Source organism: Rosa rugosa, chromosome 1 (assembly GCF_958449725.1).
Source record: "Rosa rugosa chromosome 1, drRosRugo1.1, whole genome shotgun sequence".
Lineage (NCBI taxonomy): Eukaryota > Viridiplantae > Streptophyta > Magnoliopsida > Rosales > Rosaceae > Rosa > Rosa rugosa.
The window spans coordinates 30,062,764-30,081,111 of record NC_084820.1 but is presented as its reverse complement, the minus strand read 5'-3'; the positions used below and the strand labels follow the sequence as shown (position 1 = coordinate 30,081,111).

The 18,348-nt window shown below is 39.0% G+C and overlaps 2 protein-coding genes across 3 annotated transcripts; both read right to left on the bottom strand.

The window, feature by feature from the left end:
* Positions 1-1,811: 1,811 nt before the first annotated feature.
* On the bottom strand, positions 1,812-4,112 carry LOC133724591 (ABC transporter G family member 5). Its single transcript, XM_062151351.1, has one exon. The coding sequence runs from the start codon at positions 3,959-3,961 to the stop codon at positions 2,045-2,047; it is 1,917 nt and encodes a 638-aa protein (XP_062007335.1). The 5' UTR covers positions 3,962-4,112; the 3' UTR covers positions 1,812-2,044.
* A 3,424-nt stretch (positions 4,113-7,536) lies between these two features.
* On the bottom strand, positions 7,537-11,477 carry LOC133734935 (probable RNA-dependent RNA polymerase 3). 2 transcript variants are annotated; one of them, XR_009858694.1, is made up of 11 exons: positions 11,339-11,477; positions 10,913-11,219; positions 10,724-10,793; positions 10,227-10,470; positions 9,988-10,109; positions 9,754-9,876; positions 9,242-9,316; positions 8,693-8,756; positions 8,474-8,548; positions 7,989-8,125; positions 7,537-7,739 (listed from the first exon to the last, which is right to left on the bottom strand). XR_009858694.1 is itself a non-coding variant. In XM_062162535.1 (11 exons), exons 5-10 carry the CDS (start codon positions 9,995-9,997, stop codon positions 8,115-8,117), a joined length of 336 nt encoding a protein of 111 aa, XP_062018519.1. In that variant the 5' UTR covers positions 9,998-10,109; positions 10,227-10,470; positions 10,724-10,793; positions 10,913-11,219; positions 11,339-11,477; the 3' UTR covers positions 7,537-7,739; positions 7,989-8,114. The 2 variants fall into 2 exon arrangements, 1 of the variants encoding a protein (XP_062018519.1); XM_062162535.1 differs by having other exon boundaries at positions 9,754-9,854.
* Between the last annotated feature and the right edge of the window lie 6,871 nt (positions 11,478-18,348).

Sequence of the window (18,348 nt, the reverse complement as noted above, 5' to 3'; positions counted from 1 at the left end):
GCCCAAACAAACAGTAGGAGGCCCAACAGAAAACAACAAACAAAAGAAAACCCTAATTCTAAACTGCTCCTTGTCTACAGCCGCCACAGATCCAGCACCACCAACGTCCACCATGGCCGTCGTAGCTGAATCAATACATGGGACTCCAAAATTGCAGCTTGAAGAGAGACCCCTACACCAAAGCCCGATCAAAATAACCTTGAAAATGGAAAAAAAGAAGAAAATAGAAGATCTAAACACAGATTCATCATCATCCCCACAGTAGAAATCTGCACCATAACATGAGATTTGCAGCCATAACTCATAGAACAAATCTGGGCAAACGAAGCCCAGAACACATGGAGCCAATAGACCCCGATAATAGAACATAGAAGGAGGTGGTGCATGCACCCGAGCCAAAGCTCTACCTATCTTCCGAGTGAGACGCGAGAAATCGCGTTTGAGAGGAGTCACTGCAAGAACCAAGCCATGGTACCGATTTGAAAAGGAAAAGAAAAAATCTGGGCAACAAGATCTGGAGATGAGAGATGGTGGGTACAAGAAGCCCACAAATTCCTGGGTATGTACCACCACACATTGGAAATAGAGAACATTACACTCATGACATTACACTCCTCCTCCCCATGTTTCAGTCTCACTAAAGAAAACTAAATCTCAACAGTATTAGACTCGATTATGAAAATAACAATACATGCAAGTCTACAACCTATTAAAGGCCTTGAAAAATAGAATAAAAAGAGCCTGAGATTCTCAGACTTCACTGCTAAGAAATATTGTAATCAAACTGACCCCAAAAGAAAGTTAAGAACATAAACAACAAAGGCAGCATGTGTTTCACTAGCACAGTGCAACATGCACCGTACCAATTTAGAATTCCTCAGAATGCATAACAAAAAAACAGAATGCATCAACCCAACGTCTAGGGGCTCTTCTTCCATTGTACTGACCTTCTGAGCAGTTGATTTGGGGCATAAAGATGAATTTTTTTTTTCAATATAAGCTAATTGAAAAGATTTCGAAAAGCATAAAGACTCCAAATTTCTCAATTTATCAGAAAACATATTACCCACAAATCATAAAGAAAGAAACTTGTGCAATTTGATATGAACCAAAAGATAAGGAACATTAACAACGATTGAATTACAGAAGAGAAAAGCAAAATACAAATGAAATTAGAGTAGATATATATAGTGAGATAGTAAAGAGAAGAGTTGAGATTATGACCTGGTTTGGACAGACGAAAGGTTGGAGAACCAGAAAGTTTCAATGGAGAAGAGAGAGAGTCTGTCGTTGTTTAGAGGAGAAAGGGAGAAAAATAAAAAGAAGGGTTCTGTCGTGGTTTGGAGGAGAAAGAAAGAGAAAACAAAAAGACACAAAAAAAAAAAAAAAACAGGAATCTGACTCGAGGGTATTTTAAAAAGTGATCAGAGATGTGAGATAAAATATTATTAAAAAAGTATAAGGGAGTGTAGTTTGCAATTTTGGGTGTGCAAATTTCACCCCCCCCATATTTATTCTTTGATGTAATACTCCAAAAGTCTTACGGAGATATGAATAAGAAAATCACATTATTTCCAAATATTCTTTGGTAGGGAATTGAGAAAAACCACCTCCGGAACCACTCCTCATTCTCATTCCAAAATTTAATTTTCTCCACAACCTGAAACATAGGTTGCTATCAACCGGTTAGGAGCCAAGAAATCTTAAACCTAAAATGCCTTCGCTATTAGCTAACTTAGGTTCGGGCATCGAAAGAACTTCGGTAAGAACATAGCTGAGAGAAACAAACAAACATAGTGCGTTTGGTACAATTTGTTGGCAGAACAGAAATAATATTATTTTATATACATTTTGTTTCTTTATGAATCTGCTACTTCTTGCGATGCTAGCTAGCTAGCTACATCTTCTTCAGTAAATTCCAAGACATGTGAACCATCTTGATAACACATCACACATCTCGTGAGTGAGAGAAAGCGAGAGAACAGAAGAAGATTCATCATATAATACATACATTGTTTGGTTTGAAATGAATGAAAAATATGGATTAAACCAAAGAAGATCGAGCAGCTATGAAACTGAACCCCCTTTGGGAGCATCTACACCTAAGAATGACATAAGAAATGAACCTGTAAACAAGCACAAAGCACACCATCACGGCCACATTCCTCCACCGGCTCTCTTCTCCATACCCTTCGTCTCTCAGAACGTCTTCACCGGTCACCATGCACTTCCCAAAGAAGTACTCCAAGCAATTGTCCGAATTCGAAAACTCGTTTATCAGAAACCCCTCGAACGGATATTTGAACAGCGAAATGTAATGCATGAAGATCCAGTAACTTGGAATACCGTGCTTCGAAATGAAGTAGCCCGAAAACAAAAAGAACGATCCCATAACCCCAGCGATGACCGAGTTTCCAACTATGAAATTAGGCACCAGAGCACTGATACACACCACCACGGAATTTGCGGTGTAGAGAATTAACCAGATTAGAAGCAGGAAGTGGCAAAAGGCCATGAAAGTCGGGTTGAGTCCGACGAGCCAGTACAGTGGCGTTGTGAAGAGAATGGCTAGGATTAGAAGAAAGGGCAAGTAGACTAAACCATTGGCAATGGCGTAGGATGAGACTCGGTAACTTCCACAAGAAGTTTCCTTCATCAGAATCTCTCTTTCTTGAAGAAATATTGGTAAAGCTTCTGTAGTGCAGGAGAGTAAAAAAGTTAGAATGAATGCAAATAGACCTACCCTTTCTTCTGCGCCGGTCAAATCATCCTTCAGATCATAGAAGATCGAACCAAGGACTAATCCCGAGACCAGCATTTGAATTGTCCGGCAAGCAAACAGCTCCTTGGTCCGGAATATGTTTTTCGAGAACCTGTGCGTGAGGATGATCGTCTCTCGAAGTCTTGAATTGGCGAAATTGAGTGGGGAATGGAGCGATTTGGTGACGGTTTCTTCGTGATCGATGACCTTGGACTGTTGAAACAGCTGTTGAAGAGTGCACTTACTGCTCTTGGTACAGTCACCACTGCCATTATTAATGAGCTCGTGCTGCAGACTCTGTTGCTGATGAATGGCTTCGATGGAGTCGATTGCGAACTCGACGATGTTTACATGGAGAGGAAGCTCTAGTCCCATGATCTTCAGGTTAAGAGCAAGGTGGTCTACTGTTCCATGGTGGAGGACAGAGCCGTTAGCCAGTAACAGAATAGAATTAAAGAGCTTCACGATTCTGAAACCGGGTTGATGAATGCTGAGGATGATGGTTCTGCCTCGGATTTCCGCCATGGTTTTGAGCATGTCAATGATCTGAAGAGCCGAAGTGCTGTCCAGCCCGGAAGTAGGTTCATCAAGGATCAGTACTTCCGGCTCATGAATCACGTCCACTCCGATCGAAACACGGCGTCTTTCTCCTCCGGATATCCCACGTACTCTGTCGTCGCCGACTCTGGCTCCGGCTACGTGAGTGAGGCCAAGCTCTCCGATCAGTGCCTCAACCCGGGAGCGTAGCTGAGACTGAGGAATCCTCAGCCTCAACTTGGCGCTGAACATTAGGGTTTCTTCAACTGTAAGTAAAGGAAAGAGAGTGTCCTTTTGAGTTACGTACCCGGAAACTTTCTTGAAGCTGGCTTTATCCACCGGCTTGCGGTTGACGAAAACTGAACCATTTTGTGGCGTCACCTTTCCGGCCAGGATTTCAAGTAGGGATGACTTTCCGGCTCCACTCGGACCGACAATGGCTAGGATTTCCCATGGTTTTGCGAGGCAGTTGACGTTCTTTAGCACTCGCCGGACTCCGGGAGTGCTCGGTTCTTCTTCTTCGAGTTTTGGAACCTTTTGATCTGGTTCTGGATGGTTTTTGGTGCTGAAGATCTTTAAGGGGCAGCCAAGATCTCTGCTTTGATGAATTTTAATGTTGTAGCTAATGCCTACTGCCTCAATCTCACTGCCTTGTTTCTTCATTGAACAAAGCTCTAGGTCTCACTGTGTGTTTTCAGTCTTTCTGTAAAGATGGTTTCTTTTACTAGCTAAGCTTTTCTCCATCTGAAGCTCATTTCTGTCCACTAAATAAGGACTAGTACTACTGTTTAATTCTTTTTCCATCTAACTTCTTGTGCTTATATTATATAATGACCATTAAGTACGTAGTTATATTCCTATTATTTGTATATTTAACTAGAACCTTTTTTTTTTTTTTTTTTTTTTTTGCGCCTAAGCAATTGAGCTAATTATATAGTTCACGTGCACTTGTTGTTGCTATCTTCTGTTTTGATTTTTGTCCTGAGATTCACGTGGCTTGGTGTACCGTACCTCATTGTAAATTTTGTTCTTAAGCATTTCTGCATGTGATTTATTTAAATTTTAGTTTCAGGTCAATATATGGATTGTGGATATGACAGAAAAACTTATTTGAATTTTGATATGCATATATGATAAGAATTTGTGTATATATATACTGGCATAGTGGTGTCTTACCACTTTACAGGCTGTGGATGGTAACCCAATAATCAATTAAAGGCTTTTATATCTGGATCGTTTTGGCTGATAGAGTTGAGGACATTTGGGTACTTTAGTACCACTAATTACTCTGACTAATAAGATTCTGATGATTACTACTGGTATAATAAGTTTTGCGAGCTTGGACTCTTGTATGAACAACTATAATTAAGATGCCTTCACGAAATTCCTCTTGTCAACATGTATGGGGTAGGTATCTTTTACCAATAAAGTTAACCAAAATACGATAAAATAATACGGTTATTCTCATTTTAATATCACAGCGATTTCGTAATGTACACTAACTTTTAACAATCAACTTTATATTGATCAGTTTTTCTTTTTTTAACTATAAGGACGAGAGTAAACATTGCAAATTACAAAGAAATTAACTAATGATCACTAAGGGGCGGCCGCGCGGTCGACCTTCCTAAATAAGTTGGACGACACCAGCAATTTCTATATCTGCCACATTCATGTTCTCTTCAAAACGTGCTTGTGTAAGACATTACAGAAACCCTAGAAACACCAAGATGGCAAGATCACGTAGGAGTCATACGTAGTAGTAGATGCGGACCCGGCCAGGAAGGTGGAGCAAGTCAGCAAACACAAGCTATTGATCCCCTTTGGCCGGTGGGGCCTTCAAATATGTGGCTGAAATGAAACCATATTGAACCGTACGTACTGGTTAAAACCTAACCAAATTTACGATTCATTTTCACATAATCCATTGCCTTCTAGATATTTCGAGCACCATATATAAATTTTCAATCCAGCCAAAGAAACTACGATCTGTATTATGTGGCTGAAAGTGACCACACTACGAACAGAGACATCAGTCACAGATCGAATTGTAAAACAAAATGATGACTAGGAATGAATCTTTTATGTGGGTGAGAGTAAGTGTGAGAAATCTCTTCCTCTATTTTTTTGTGGTTCTCATCTAATCTAGAGCATTAATATTTTAAGCAACAATGTGTTGGAGATTTCCTTGTTTGGATTTGAGTTAGTTTTTGTGGAAAGCAATGGCTATGTTACACCCGTGAACTCTATTGTGTGGTGAGGGATCCAGGAAAGCTTTGGGACCCAACTAGTTGATTGATAGTGATCCCCACTGGAGCAATAGGAAGGGATTCATTAACATTTGTTGACTATACATAGGTGCATAGTTTAAGCCCGTGAACCCTTCTTCGATCTCTCTAGAAAGCTCATAATGTAGTTCCTCGATCATCTACACGTTCTTCGAACCTTCTTCAAGACGTTCAAGCATATATATCACAGTAAAGCAAATGACAGCCTCTCTCATGCAACTTCTTCTCATACTTGAACTGATTTTTTTTTTTTTTTAAATTAGTACGACTCCCAATCCCTCATGGAGTCTTCGATACAAGACACAAGGAACATAAGAAGTTCTTTAAAAAAAATGCATATACCATGTGGAAATATAGATTATATATGTAGTTAGCCCAACAAATAAATCAACATTTTCTAAATCTAAAATGAATGCTCTTTTTTTGGTGTGATGATCAAAGCAAAATTACAGACACTAAATTCTTCGTGCCGGGTTTTCTCTCAATCTTAAAAGTCGGTGGCGATTTTTCTGCTCGGGTGATTTGCTCGGGTTTTGATATTATCTCGTTTTTCTCCTTCATCATTTCTGTTATGTTTATCTCTACTTTTATGTTTTTCGTTGTATTCAATCTCTTTGATTAACCCAAGCTCTCCTCTTGCAAGTCTAGTCCTCTCCTTATTCCAAATCCAATCTAAGGCACCGATGCATTCAACATCTTATATCATTCATCAATCGTCAATAGGAACGCGATCGTCATCGATATCACTTCTTAGAGTGTTGTTTTAAGCAGTTTTCCGCTATTGCACACGAGATTCTACCCAATATTACAACATAGTACTATTAACCATGCATTCGATTACTATCTCTTTGATACTTTTGAGGATTTGCTTGTTTTTCTTTGTCTTCAAGTTTCATGTTTCCTACAGTTGCTCTCCAGTGCAGCTGTGATTTGGAATGTGGAGACTTATGTTCGTGAATTTGGAAGGAGATTCTATGGGTGCTCTTTGTTTGCAATCATGTTCATCATATCTCAAGATACCTAGTTTGGCCGGTTTGCTGTGGTGTGTCTTGTTGCAATTTCGCTTGTGTTGAGGTAGAAATTGAGGACCCAGAGGCTTGCCGTTGTTGGGCTTGATGATCCAATCTTCCCCTTGAGTTATGAGACTAGGCCCAAAGTCTTCCTCAGATAGACCTTGTTGTGATGGTGAGGCTCCAAGCATGCGGTATCGGAAAAAAAGAAAAGAAAAAAAGCTTAATAGTGTGCTTGGTGTGGGAGCTAGGATTCTGCAAGTGTAATAAGATGCATGCTCCTTATAAAGGATTTAGGGTGGACACGGGGTTATCAATTGGTAGTACAGGGTGAGTGTCTAGGGAAAAATGAGTAAGGTGTGGTGAGCTTAAAACTGGTTATGCATGAAGGGAGTGGTCATGATTTGCATGCAGGGGTTGTGATTGATGTCCCTTCTTGCCCAATGTAGTCCTCTTTATATTGGGCTCTAGGTATAGGGTTGAGGGTTTCAAAATGTTATGTGAATCCATATTTTCACTACTACAAAAACATTATTTAAGGACACTGGAAAAGGGTCCTCTAATACATTTAAGGACACTCTAAAAAAGAGTCCTCTATCCAGCAGTCATTGTAAGTCATATACAAGGACACTGGAAAAGAGTCCTCTTTTCCCTACAAGGACACTAAAACTGTGTCCTTAAAGAAAAAAAAAAGTGTCCTCATATCCAATAGAGGACACATAAACTGTGTTCTCATATCAAGAAAAATGTGTCCTCTTTACCTTACTAGGACACCTAAACTGTGTCCTTAAAATCCAAAGTAAGTGTCCTTGTATCTAATAGAGGACACGTAAAATGTGTTCCCATATCAAGAATACTGTGTCCTCTATACCTTACTAGGACACACAAACCGGGTCCTTAAATGTTGAAAACCATCCAAAAAAAAAATATATCGCAAGCATTCTTAAAAGTGCCAAAATGAATATAGTCACCAAAATACACTAATACAATATGTATACAAATTAAGATCCGATCTAAGGAGAATCAACTGCAAAATGAAATTAAAAAAGTAACGTTACTACAATGCTAATTTTCTCATTAGGTATGTTCTATCAACCTTGAATAGATTGAGCTCCAATGATTTGTCCTTGCCAAAATAAGAACCTACACAAACAATCCAATAAACAGAAATTTAGATAACTTCTACAATGTATTTGCTATAAGGTTTGTGTTATATACCTAGCAGCCAAAACTAAAACCATATGCAATTCAGTTACTAAGTTTGTGTACCAAGAAGCAATAAAGACACCAAGACCATAATCTCAAAGATTTGTTGACCACCGACAGCCAAATACGACTCTTCATGAAATATATTAATGCAGGGATGGAGAGATAAACTGAGGCTGAACTTACTGATTATTATAAATGTTATAAGCAACTGTGTGGGGGACACTGGTGTACGTATGTTGCGGCTAAGCAATCCTTGAAATTATAAATACAGTTCTTTGTTATCTGTCCCAAAGATCTCCTCTGCTTTCCTTAAGAGTTTCCTGGAAGAAAATGTATACAAATTGTTCACTATTTTTGTAATCAATGAATAAGCGAGATATTCAGTTGCATAGATGTAGCAAACAGTCAAAACTATTCCACAATGAATAAGCCAGAAATGCACTGAACTGCTTATATGATAGGTGGCTCCTATATTGCATTATATTTCAATCGGTTTCAAACCTCACTACCATGAAATCAATTAGACTTGAAATAATTAGACCTACCTGGCTTGACGAAAGAACTCCTTTCCATCAATTCGAGGAGTACAAATAGATGCACTCACCACTCACCATGAATAAAAGCAAATAGATGCATATTGAATATGTTGTAGAAATGTCTGTAAATACCTTCATCAGTTGTGTTCCCCATATCAGTAAAACCAGTTGATGAATATTGTGCCAAGTAGCCATTTGTCTCCTCATCTGGCAGGACAAAGAAATATAGCACATTGCCCATCAACCAAAGGCAACAAAAAAAAATTAAGTTAGGAACCGTAGAAAATGTGGGCCCCATCATTAATCTACAGTTTAATTAATTACAGAGGGAATCAAGTCAAATAACAGTACCCTTATCTGGATATGCCTCTGGAACCGATTGATCACAGGTGCCAAAATCAACAGTTCTGGCTGGCTGTCAGAGGTAAAAAAATAGTTAGTGGTTTCCATAAAAAGGAATTATACAAAGAACATAAAGTTCCACCAGCAAAACTTCCATGAGAGGAAGAACAATAACAAACTGAAATCACTAAATCTAATGCAAAACTTCCATGCATTAATAAGTTTGTCATGCTTCATGAGTTTACAATGGGGACGGGTAATACTTTCATAGTCTATAAGATTCAAACAAGGATATTCATAGTGATATCATACAGCACTGTAGTGATATAAGCAAGCTGGAATTCCCAACCAACAACAAAGCTGCATTATCCAACAAAATAGCAGGATCCCACCTGATTCTTCAGTAGATCAATTGTTTTACTGAAAGCACCTTTCAAGATATAATTAATATCTACATTACTGTTTCACTTAATAATCAACTTCTGCTCCTCCTGTGTATACATTTGCAAACATGTAAAAAAAACATTCAACTTATAACAGAGAGGTAAGCATACAAACCTTGAATCTGTAACTCCCATCCATGTTGACGTAACAATGATAGACGTGTGTGCTTCCAGAATCCCAATCAAAACTCTATAATACATCAAAAATATAAAAGGGAAATCAGGCAGATATAATAATGGATACAAAGGTAGGCTTGTGCCTGTATTAAGAAGCTAACAATTATGGGGTAAATTATGAAGTTAACAATTAATATTTTAACCTCTGAAGTAACTGAGTAAAGTTTAAAACTAATCGATAAGATTTGCATCTTCAAACTAAATGATTAGTTAAAAATTAGCTACATAATGGCTCAGATGATTACTTTGATGCAAGGACATAGTGATTGGCTTTCCAACATACTTATATCCAATGCACTTATATATGATGTTGATAATTTTTACATCTTCTTGAAAGAATTCATAGTGGCTGCGTATACCTTAAATTACAATAGTCTTGCATGAGAGTTGTATACAGATTAGGGTAATCAATAACGTACAGTTGAGCAAGAATCAGAGAATGTAAATTACCAATCGACGGTCTTCATGGCTGATGCATTTTCGACCTAGATATTCCAAAATTTTGCTCTCAAACGTTACCATTGGCAAATATTTCCAATGCTTAATGTCCCCTGCCGCTATCAGATCATTCAACTTCATTTTGACAAATAAAAACAAAATGACTACCCAGAACAGGTAAACAATTTAACCAAGACTACTAGCCAAATAAGCAAGGAAAACACAAAGGGAAAAAATGTTCCTTACCCTCCAGCATAACTTAATATTAGAAATGGTTTACGGAATTCTAGTTCCACCCAGACCTACTAAGTGTGCTTCTCCATGGTCTCCAGGTTTCTCTATAACTGAGGACCTAGTGATACTCTCACCTGCAGCAGCACACACTCACACTGAGCCAGCAATGAATTTAATATAACATTATAATCATAATAACTACCAGCTACAATGAAATGGATGAAACTGAGAAAGTTAAGAGTATGACGGACCTTGAAACCTCTCATGAAGTTGAACAGGAACATTAGCAGAGAGTCTCTGATAAGGAGAAATGCATACGCTTTTGATGGAGAACCAGAGGGATATGCTGATTGTCCATGAACAGGTGTTCGATCAGTAAATACCCCACCTTATTATTCTTCTGGTTCTCCATTGAAAGTGGCACGCACTTGTTCTTGTCAATTGTGAAGCTGGAAGGACATGGTTCAGGAATCAGGACTGTATTTCCTTGTTTTGCTGGATCAGATATCATGCAATCAAGGACAAAGCACTTTAGCAAAATAATAAACAAAATAGCAAAACATCAAGCCATATTACTCATCAGAGAATCATTGAGATGCAAACTATCTGGAATATAGATGTATTTTTTATTTTCCTCTCAACTATAAACTAAACAAAAAGAGAAAATGGAGCTAGTATAAAGCTCCCACCACCATTCTGTGGCACAACACAATTAGCACTGAAGAACAACTCAACTAAAATACACAACCTGATATCTCATATATTACTGTTGGGTCATGGATATATCTTTTCTTTTTGGAGCACTGAACATCCTTTTCCTTCCAAAAAGTAAAGAGGCAACGTCATCATCCATAAAAGTTTAAAAATAATGCATCAGAATGATATAACATCAAAAAATAAACAGACAAAGAGGCGAAGGGATCTGGGCAAACAAAACCTTAAGAATGAGGGACTGCCATAAGAGAGGGATCAACCCAAATCCCAGAAATCGCCGAGTCCCTGCCAGGACCTACAGAAACGACACACTGGTCTTGGAATCTACGACGGAGGAGTTGAGTGCGTTCTGGAGAAATGGGTGTGTTGGGTTCGTGGGGTTAAGCGTGCGAGACGATAGCGACTCCGCCGCCTTCGTCACCTCCTTCTCCAACAACTCCTCCTCAAATCCCTAAATCGAATTTACACCCACACATACAACTAAATTTTGAATCACTGGAATTGAAGGACTGGAAAACATAGATCGGTAGCTGTTTTAATCAACGAGAGAGAGAGAGAGACTGTTAGCTCCGATAAATTTCCCAAATTTTCTATTTGGGAAAAAGCATAATGAAAAAGCCATAGTCAGATCGAAGGGAGAGAAAATTACCCATTCGTGGTGAGTGAATTTTTTTGGCTCAGAGCTAAAGAATCTGAGATCCACAATTTGGTTCTTCCACGAGAGGAGATGGCAAATGAGAGAAACGAGAGAGAGAGAGAGGGAGAGGGAGAGGGAGAGGGAGTTTAACTTTTGGCCCCAAAAAAAGAGCGCCTTTGTGTGGGAAAGTTTAATTTTGGCCAAAAAAGGGCTTCTGTTGCCCTGTTTTTTTTCCGGCTCGTCCTTAAAAGGATTTTAGGACACTTCAACTAAAAGACGTCCTTGTAGGGTGTCCTTATAGGTAGTATTTGTAGTAGTGTTTAGAAAAGGCAAGGCTTCTCTTTCTCACTGCTATCTCTTAAGCCCTAAACAGAAAGGGTGTAAAGATCAAGCAGTGATTCAGGATTTTCTTTACCCTTTGTCATGACTCTCTTGGGAACACTGATCTCAATTTCTTATAAAGCTATTCCTAGTTAAGGGTTTAGAACCAATTCTTGTCTTGGGTTTTCCTTAAGCTTATAAGGTGAAAACTGGGGAAGCATAGGTTTTGGCTTAAGGTGGGTCGTGATTCAAGATGCTTTCTAAGCCAATAGGGTGATGAGATGAGAGGTATCTGTTACTAGCCTGTGCGCGGGAAACCCAAATTCAAGTTTGGTCCTCAGCTCCCAAGACACCTTAAACACTTGACATTTGGCCTTCGTAGGCCTTGCAAAAACTTGTAACCTTCCACACCATAACCCACTAATAAGTCCCATATTGGCCAAGAGGCTTGGGTCCACGATGCTAGTCGGTCTCATGGCATGTTGTAATAGGCGAGTTGAGGCATGTCACTGAGAATTCGCTTGTGCAACTTTGAATGACATGTGTTAGCATGTGCTTGGCCTGAGTGAGCATGTGGTTGCCGAGGGACGTTCATGAGAGACAGTGTGCCCATGAAAGAGAGTGTGTCTGGTCATGGAGGAGTGTCCATGTGAGCTTGGGCATGTTTGAGCGTGGCTTGGCCTGACTCTAAATGGGCTTTGTGTGACTTCGTCCTAGGGAGGGGTGTTGGAAAATAAACATGTCTTTAATTAGTTGTTATTTTGTGTTTAATTTGAAGGTTAATGTGTGAGTTACATGCATGAGTTAGTGGGTGTAATACGTGAAATAATGAGTATTTCCGTTATGTAAGTTAGTGGTCATTCATGGTGTAGTGGGTGATTATGATATAGAGTTATGAGTCAATAAGTTAGACGTCGGTTATGGACGTTATAGAGTCTAGAATGATTGTTAGTGTCCTATATATTGCACAAGTTGCATGTAATCATTTGTGTGCATTGTAGTGAAATATTCTCCCTTCCATAATATTGAGTGTGTTTATTCTCCATCCATTTCTAACAAACTGGTATCAGAGCTTGTGAGCAGCCTGTGAGAGTGAGAGTGAGAGACCACTTGAAAAATGGCCAATGGTCCAAACAATGCCCATTTCCAAGTTCCTTTGCTCATCAAAGAAAATTACAATAATTGGAGTGTTCGGATGAGGACTTTGATTGGTTGTTTTGATGTTTGGGAAGTTGTTGAGAGAGGGTTCGTAGTACCCGAAAATGAAGCGGCTTTGACACAAGCCCAAAGGGAGGCACTGGATGATTCAAGGAAGAAAGACAAAAAGGCATTGAGTCTCATCCATCAAGCTTTGGATGACAATACATTTGAGAAAATCTCAAATGCGGCAACGACACATGAAGCTTGGGAGATCCTCAAGAACTTCTATAGAGGTGTTGACAAGGTGAAGAAAGTGCAGCTCCAAACTCTGAGAGGAGAATTTGAATGTTTGCATTAAAAGGAGTTAGAATTAATTTCTGACTATATATCACGAGTCACGTGAACCAAATGAAAAGAGATGGTAAAGAGATTACCGACACCTGGGTGGTTGAGAAAATCTTATGATCACTAGACTTAAAATTTGAGCATGTGATTGTTGCAATTGAAGAATCCAAAGATTTGGATACACTGACTGTTGATCAACTCTCTGGGTCTCTAAAAGCCCACGAGGAGAAAATGAAGAAGAAGAACAAAGAACCGGTCCTGGAGAAAGTGCTTCAAACAAAACTCAGCTTGAATGGTGGAGAAGGTTCCGACATGATAACAATTTCAATGAAGCAAGAGGTGGCAATGGAAGAGGACGTGGAAGAGGATTCAGAGGAGCAAGAGGTGGCAGAGGAGGAAGAATTGGAAGAGGTGGCTACAAGTCCAGCTACAATGAAGGAAGAGATCAAAATCCAAACTCTTCAAGAGGAAATGGAAGATGGAGCAATTCACACCAACAAGGAAATTTCAAGTTTGGTAAGTCCCAAATTCAATGTTATAGATGTGGAAATGTTGAGCACAAATCTATTGAGTGTGAAAATGGTGCTGGATACTACAAAGGGAGGAGCAATTATGCAGAAGTAGATGAGGAAGGAACCTTGCTAAGGAGCAATTATGCAGAAGTAGATGAGGAAGGAACCTTGCTATTAGCCTTCCAATGTGAAAAAAAACAAAAAACAAAAAACAAAGCAGAATGACAAGCTATGATATTTGGACACTGGAGCAAGCAATCACATGTCCGGTGACAGAGACATGTTCGTGGATTTTGATAAATCATTCAATGGCAAGATCACATTTGGAGATGAATCCCATGTTGCTGTTAAAGGGAGAGGTAAAATCCTAATTTATTTGAAAGATGGCAGCCAAGAATTTATTTCAAATGTTTATTATGTGCCCTCATTGAAAAACAATATTTTGAGTCTGGGTCAACTTCTGGAGAAAAGATATACCATTCTGTTGAAAGACTTTTGTCTTTCAATTAGAGATCGGAGGAATAAGCTAATTGTCAAAGTTCCAATGACAAAGAATAGAAGGTTCTTGCTAAAACTGCAAACTAAATTGGCAAGGTGTCTAAAGGCTTCTGTCAAAGACTCTTCTTGGCTTTGGCACTTGAGATTTAGGCACGTGAATTTTGAAGATTTGTCTATGTTACGGAAGAAAAAAATGGTGAAAGGCTTGCCAACAATTCATTCTCCAAATCACTTATGTGAAGGGTGTCCTCTTGGAAAGCATTCAAGAAAAAGTTTTCCTAAGGAGGCAACTACAAAAGCAAAAGAGCCACTAGAGATTATTCATGCTGATGTCTGCAGCCCAATCAAACCAAGTTCTTTTGGTAAGAATAATTATTTTCTGCTATTTATTGATGATTTCAGTAGAAAAACTTGGGTGTATTCTTTAAAGGAGAAATCGGAGGTGTTTGGTGCATTCAAAAAATTCAAGGCTATTGTTGAAAATATGAGTAGCTGCAAGATTAAGGCGTTGAGATCTGACAGAGGAGGAGAATTTACTTCAAATGAATTCCAAAAATTTTGTGAAGACAATGGAATTCGACATTTTTTAACGGTGCCATACTCTCCTCAACAAAACGGCGTAGTGGAGAGAAAAATATATCAATTCTCAATATGGTTCGAAGCATGATGAAGAGCAAGGGCATGCCAAAATAATTTTGGGTTGAAACTGTGGAGTGTGCAGTTTATCTTTCCAATTGGTGTCCTACTAGAAGCTAGTGGAATCAAACACCCCAAGAAGCATGGAGTGGAAGAAAACCCAGTGTGTTCCATTTAAGAATATCTGGGAGTATTGCATATACTCATGTACTAGACCAAAGGCGTTCCAAATTGAATGACAAAAGTGAGAAGTTTATTTTTATTGGCTATGATGCTTCCTCCAAAGGCTACAAATTGTACAACCCCAACAAAGGCAAGGTTGTTGTTAGCAGAGATGTGGAGTTTGATGAAGAAGGCAGCTGGAATTGGAAAAATCAAGAAAAATATTACAATTTCTTTCCTTTTTGGGAAGAAGAAGAAGTTGAAGTGGCGCGAAGACATGAAGAGGAACAACAAACTCCTCCTTCATCACAACCACGCACTCCTCATCCATCACCAATTCAAGATGATTCACCACCAAATACATGACCTCAAGGAAAGAAGAGCTTGAATGAAATCTATGAGGTAACTTTACTGGTTGATGATGTTAGTTTATTTTACTTATTTGCTGAATGTGAGCCAATAAGATTTGAAGCGGTTGTTCAAGAAAAGAAGTGGAGGAAAGCAATGGATGAGGAGATTGAAGCAATCAAGAAGAGTAATACGTGGGAGTTTGCTGCCTTGCCAGAAGGCCAAAAGACCACTGAAGTAAAATGGGTCTATAAGGCTAAGAAGAATGCAATTGGAGAAGTGGAGAGGTACAAAGCAAGGCTTGTTGCCAAGGGTTACAACCAAAGACCCGACATCGACTATGATGAGGTATTTGCTTTTGTTGCTAGATTGGAAACTATAAGATTGATTATTTCTTTGGCTACGCAAAATAAATGGAAGATTTATCAATTGGATGTGAAGTCTGCTTTCTTGAATGGAATGTTAGAAGAGGACGTGTATATTGATCAACCCATGGGGTTTGTGGTGAAAGGGCGTCAAGATAAAGTGCTTCACCAACAGCATAGAATAGCATAATTGACAAATATTTTCAAGATAATGGTTTCAAGAAGTGTCCACATGAACATGCTTTTTATGTGAAGGTGAACAATGATGTTGATATGTTGTTGGTTTGCTTGTATGTGGATGATTTAATTTTTACAAGCAATAATCCAAGAATGTTTTAAGATTTCATGAAAGCAATGACTAGAGAATTCGAGATTACCGATATTGGGCTCATGTCATACTATGTTGACATTGAAGTGAAGCAAATGGAAGAAGGCATCTTCATTTCACAAGAAGGCTATACAAGAGAAATCCTCCAAAAATTCAAGATGGATAAGGGCAATCCTGCAATTACACTTGTGGAGTATGGAGTGAAGTTATCCAAGCATGATGTTGCTGAGAAGGTGAATTCAACTACTTTCAAGAGTTTGGTTGGAAGTTTGAGATATCTAACAAGTACTAGATCTGATATCCTTTATGGAGTTAGTCTTGTTAGCCGTTACATGGAGGAGCCAACTAGTGAAAGCTTGAAGAAGAAGAAAAAATGCAGAGAAAATAGAGAGACTATGCTACTGTATTGATCGAATGAATTGAAAAGGGTTACAACAGCAGCTTATATAGTTTCTGGACACGTGTACAATAGCTGTAGATTTGGTAAAAATGCGGCAAGTTTTTACTCTCTCTGTTAACACCCCTCCTCAGCTTGATGGGAGATTTGGAGCATCAAGCTGCTGCAAAGAGTGAGTATGCTGCGAAGAACACAGACCTTTGGTGAAGATATCAGACTTGATTCTTCAACCAGGAGGAATGATTGGCATGGAAGTACAGGGATGTGGTTGAGCATTCTGAGAGTTGTTATTTGACTTCTGTTTATCTCTGCAAATTTTGGCAATGTGTCCAAGCCTCCTGCATATTTGGCATTCCACATATGAGCTCAAAGCAATATTCTGAGGCTGAGAGTTTCTATGATAACATCTTTGTGCAGAGTTTCTATGATCTTTGAAATTTCTGGCAATCTGAAACTGTCTTGTGTTATTTTGTAAGAAGCTACCATATCGTCGTGATGAGAAGCCCTTATTCAAATTCTGAGAGTTGCCCTGTTACTGGTGTTGGTGTCGACCATTATACCTTTTTGCAGTCCTTCACTTTGTACAATGATACCAATAGGTTGAGAGAAACAACAATAAACATTTTGCTGTGTGGTACTACTGTATGGTGCAGACAAATGGCCAACTGGAGATGCATTACACACTGATGCACTGTTAATCAAATAAGCAATTGGAGGCACACAAGATCCAGGTTCAGAGACATAGGTACCATTGCTCATCATACCATTATTCATCATTGCATTGGCGTTGAATGCAGATTGATATCCAATAGAGGGAGATAAGGCAGGTGCATTTATAAATCCAGGATTGAAGGTCATTGTGGTGGATGAAGGCACATATCCAATTTGGGTAACAGGACTAATAGCAATAGTGGGGGATGCATTATGTACATTAAGATGGGAAAAACTAAAAGGTGTGGAATGAGCACCAGAAGTAGGACTAAGCACACCAGAATTATATGAAGGCTGATGATTTATAGGAATATTTGGAATAGCAAATCCAGAGCTTGACATCATAGTATTTTGTGGTTTGGCATATCCAAAGTGTGTAGTGGAGGCAGTAGGTGAAGTAATATAGTTATGGACACTTGAAACTCCAGGGATCATATTAACATTATGATAGTACCTGTCACCGACTGTGTGAAAAAGGCCTCTGCCTTGATTCCTCTGATGAAAATGTCCTGTAAAAGGCAAGTTGTAGGATCCGTGAGTATGTGTACTGCCATGATGAGATTCAGAAAGTGGAGAGGCTTGGTTCCTTGTAGCTTTTGATGTCGTGGGAGCAGAGGCAATGATCTTTGGTTCTTGATCAAGATCAGCTTCAACATCTAAGAGTAGTGTACGAAGTTCTGGTAGAGATGTAGCTATTTCTCTAGTACAAATGATCAATCTGATAGTTGCGAATTCAGTAGGTAGCCCATCCAAGATCAAATTCACCATTTCGTCATCAGGAATGAAAACTCTAGCTAATGAAAGTTTATCCCGAATAGCTTTAAACCGCTCCATATACTTGTCAATGCTATCTTTACCTTTATGAATTTTCTGCATAGAGGTCTGGAGCTCGAAAGCTTTTAACTTTGAAAGTTTAGCATATCTCTCCTCAAGCAAAAACCAAACTTCTTTTGAGGTTTTACTCCCAACAGTAAATGAAAGAGCATCAGATGACAATGTAGCAGCTAGTAAAGCAATCAAGGTAGAGTCATTCTTCCTCCAATCCTTATACTCTTGTGTAAGCTCTGGCTCTGGGGTAAAACCAACCTCATGTGCAACTTTGTATTGTGGCGGACAAGGGACAGACCCATCAATATATCCCATTAGGTCACAACCCACCAACATTGATTCCAACATCTCATCTAAGCTTACTCTGATTAGATTGGTGAAGTTAGAGAGAAGATAATTCTGTAGCAAAGTGTTCTTATACATGATTCAGG

Bases quoted from the DNA above. Each gene is read 5' to 3' on its own strand.
- LOC133724591 (XM_062151351.1), bottom strand. From the start codon at position 3,961: ATGAAGAAACAAGGCAGTGAGATTGAGGCAGTAGGCATTAGCTACAAC.
- LOC133734935 (XM_062162535.1), bottom strand. The intron at 9,317-9,753 runs GTAATTTACATT...GATGTATTATAG, and splicing joins GCCATGAAGACCGTCGATTG to AGTTTTGATTGGGATTCTGG. The intron at 8,549-8,692 runs GTACTGTTATTT...TTGTCCTGCCAG, and splicing joins AGAGGCATATCCAGATAAGG to ATGAGGAGACAAATGGCTAC.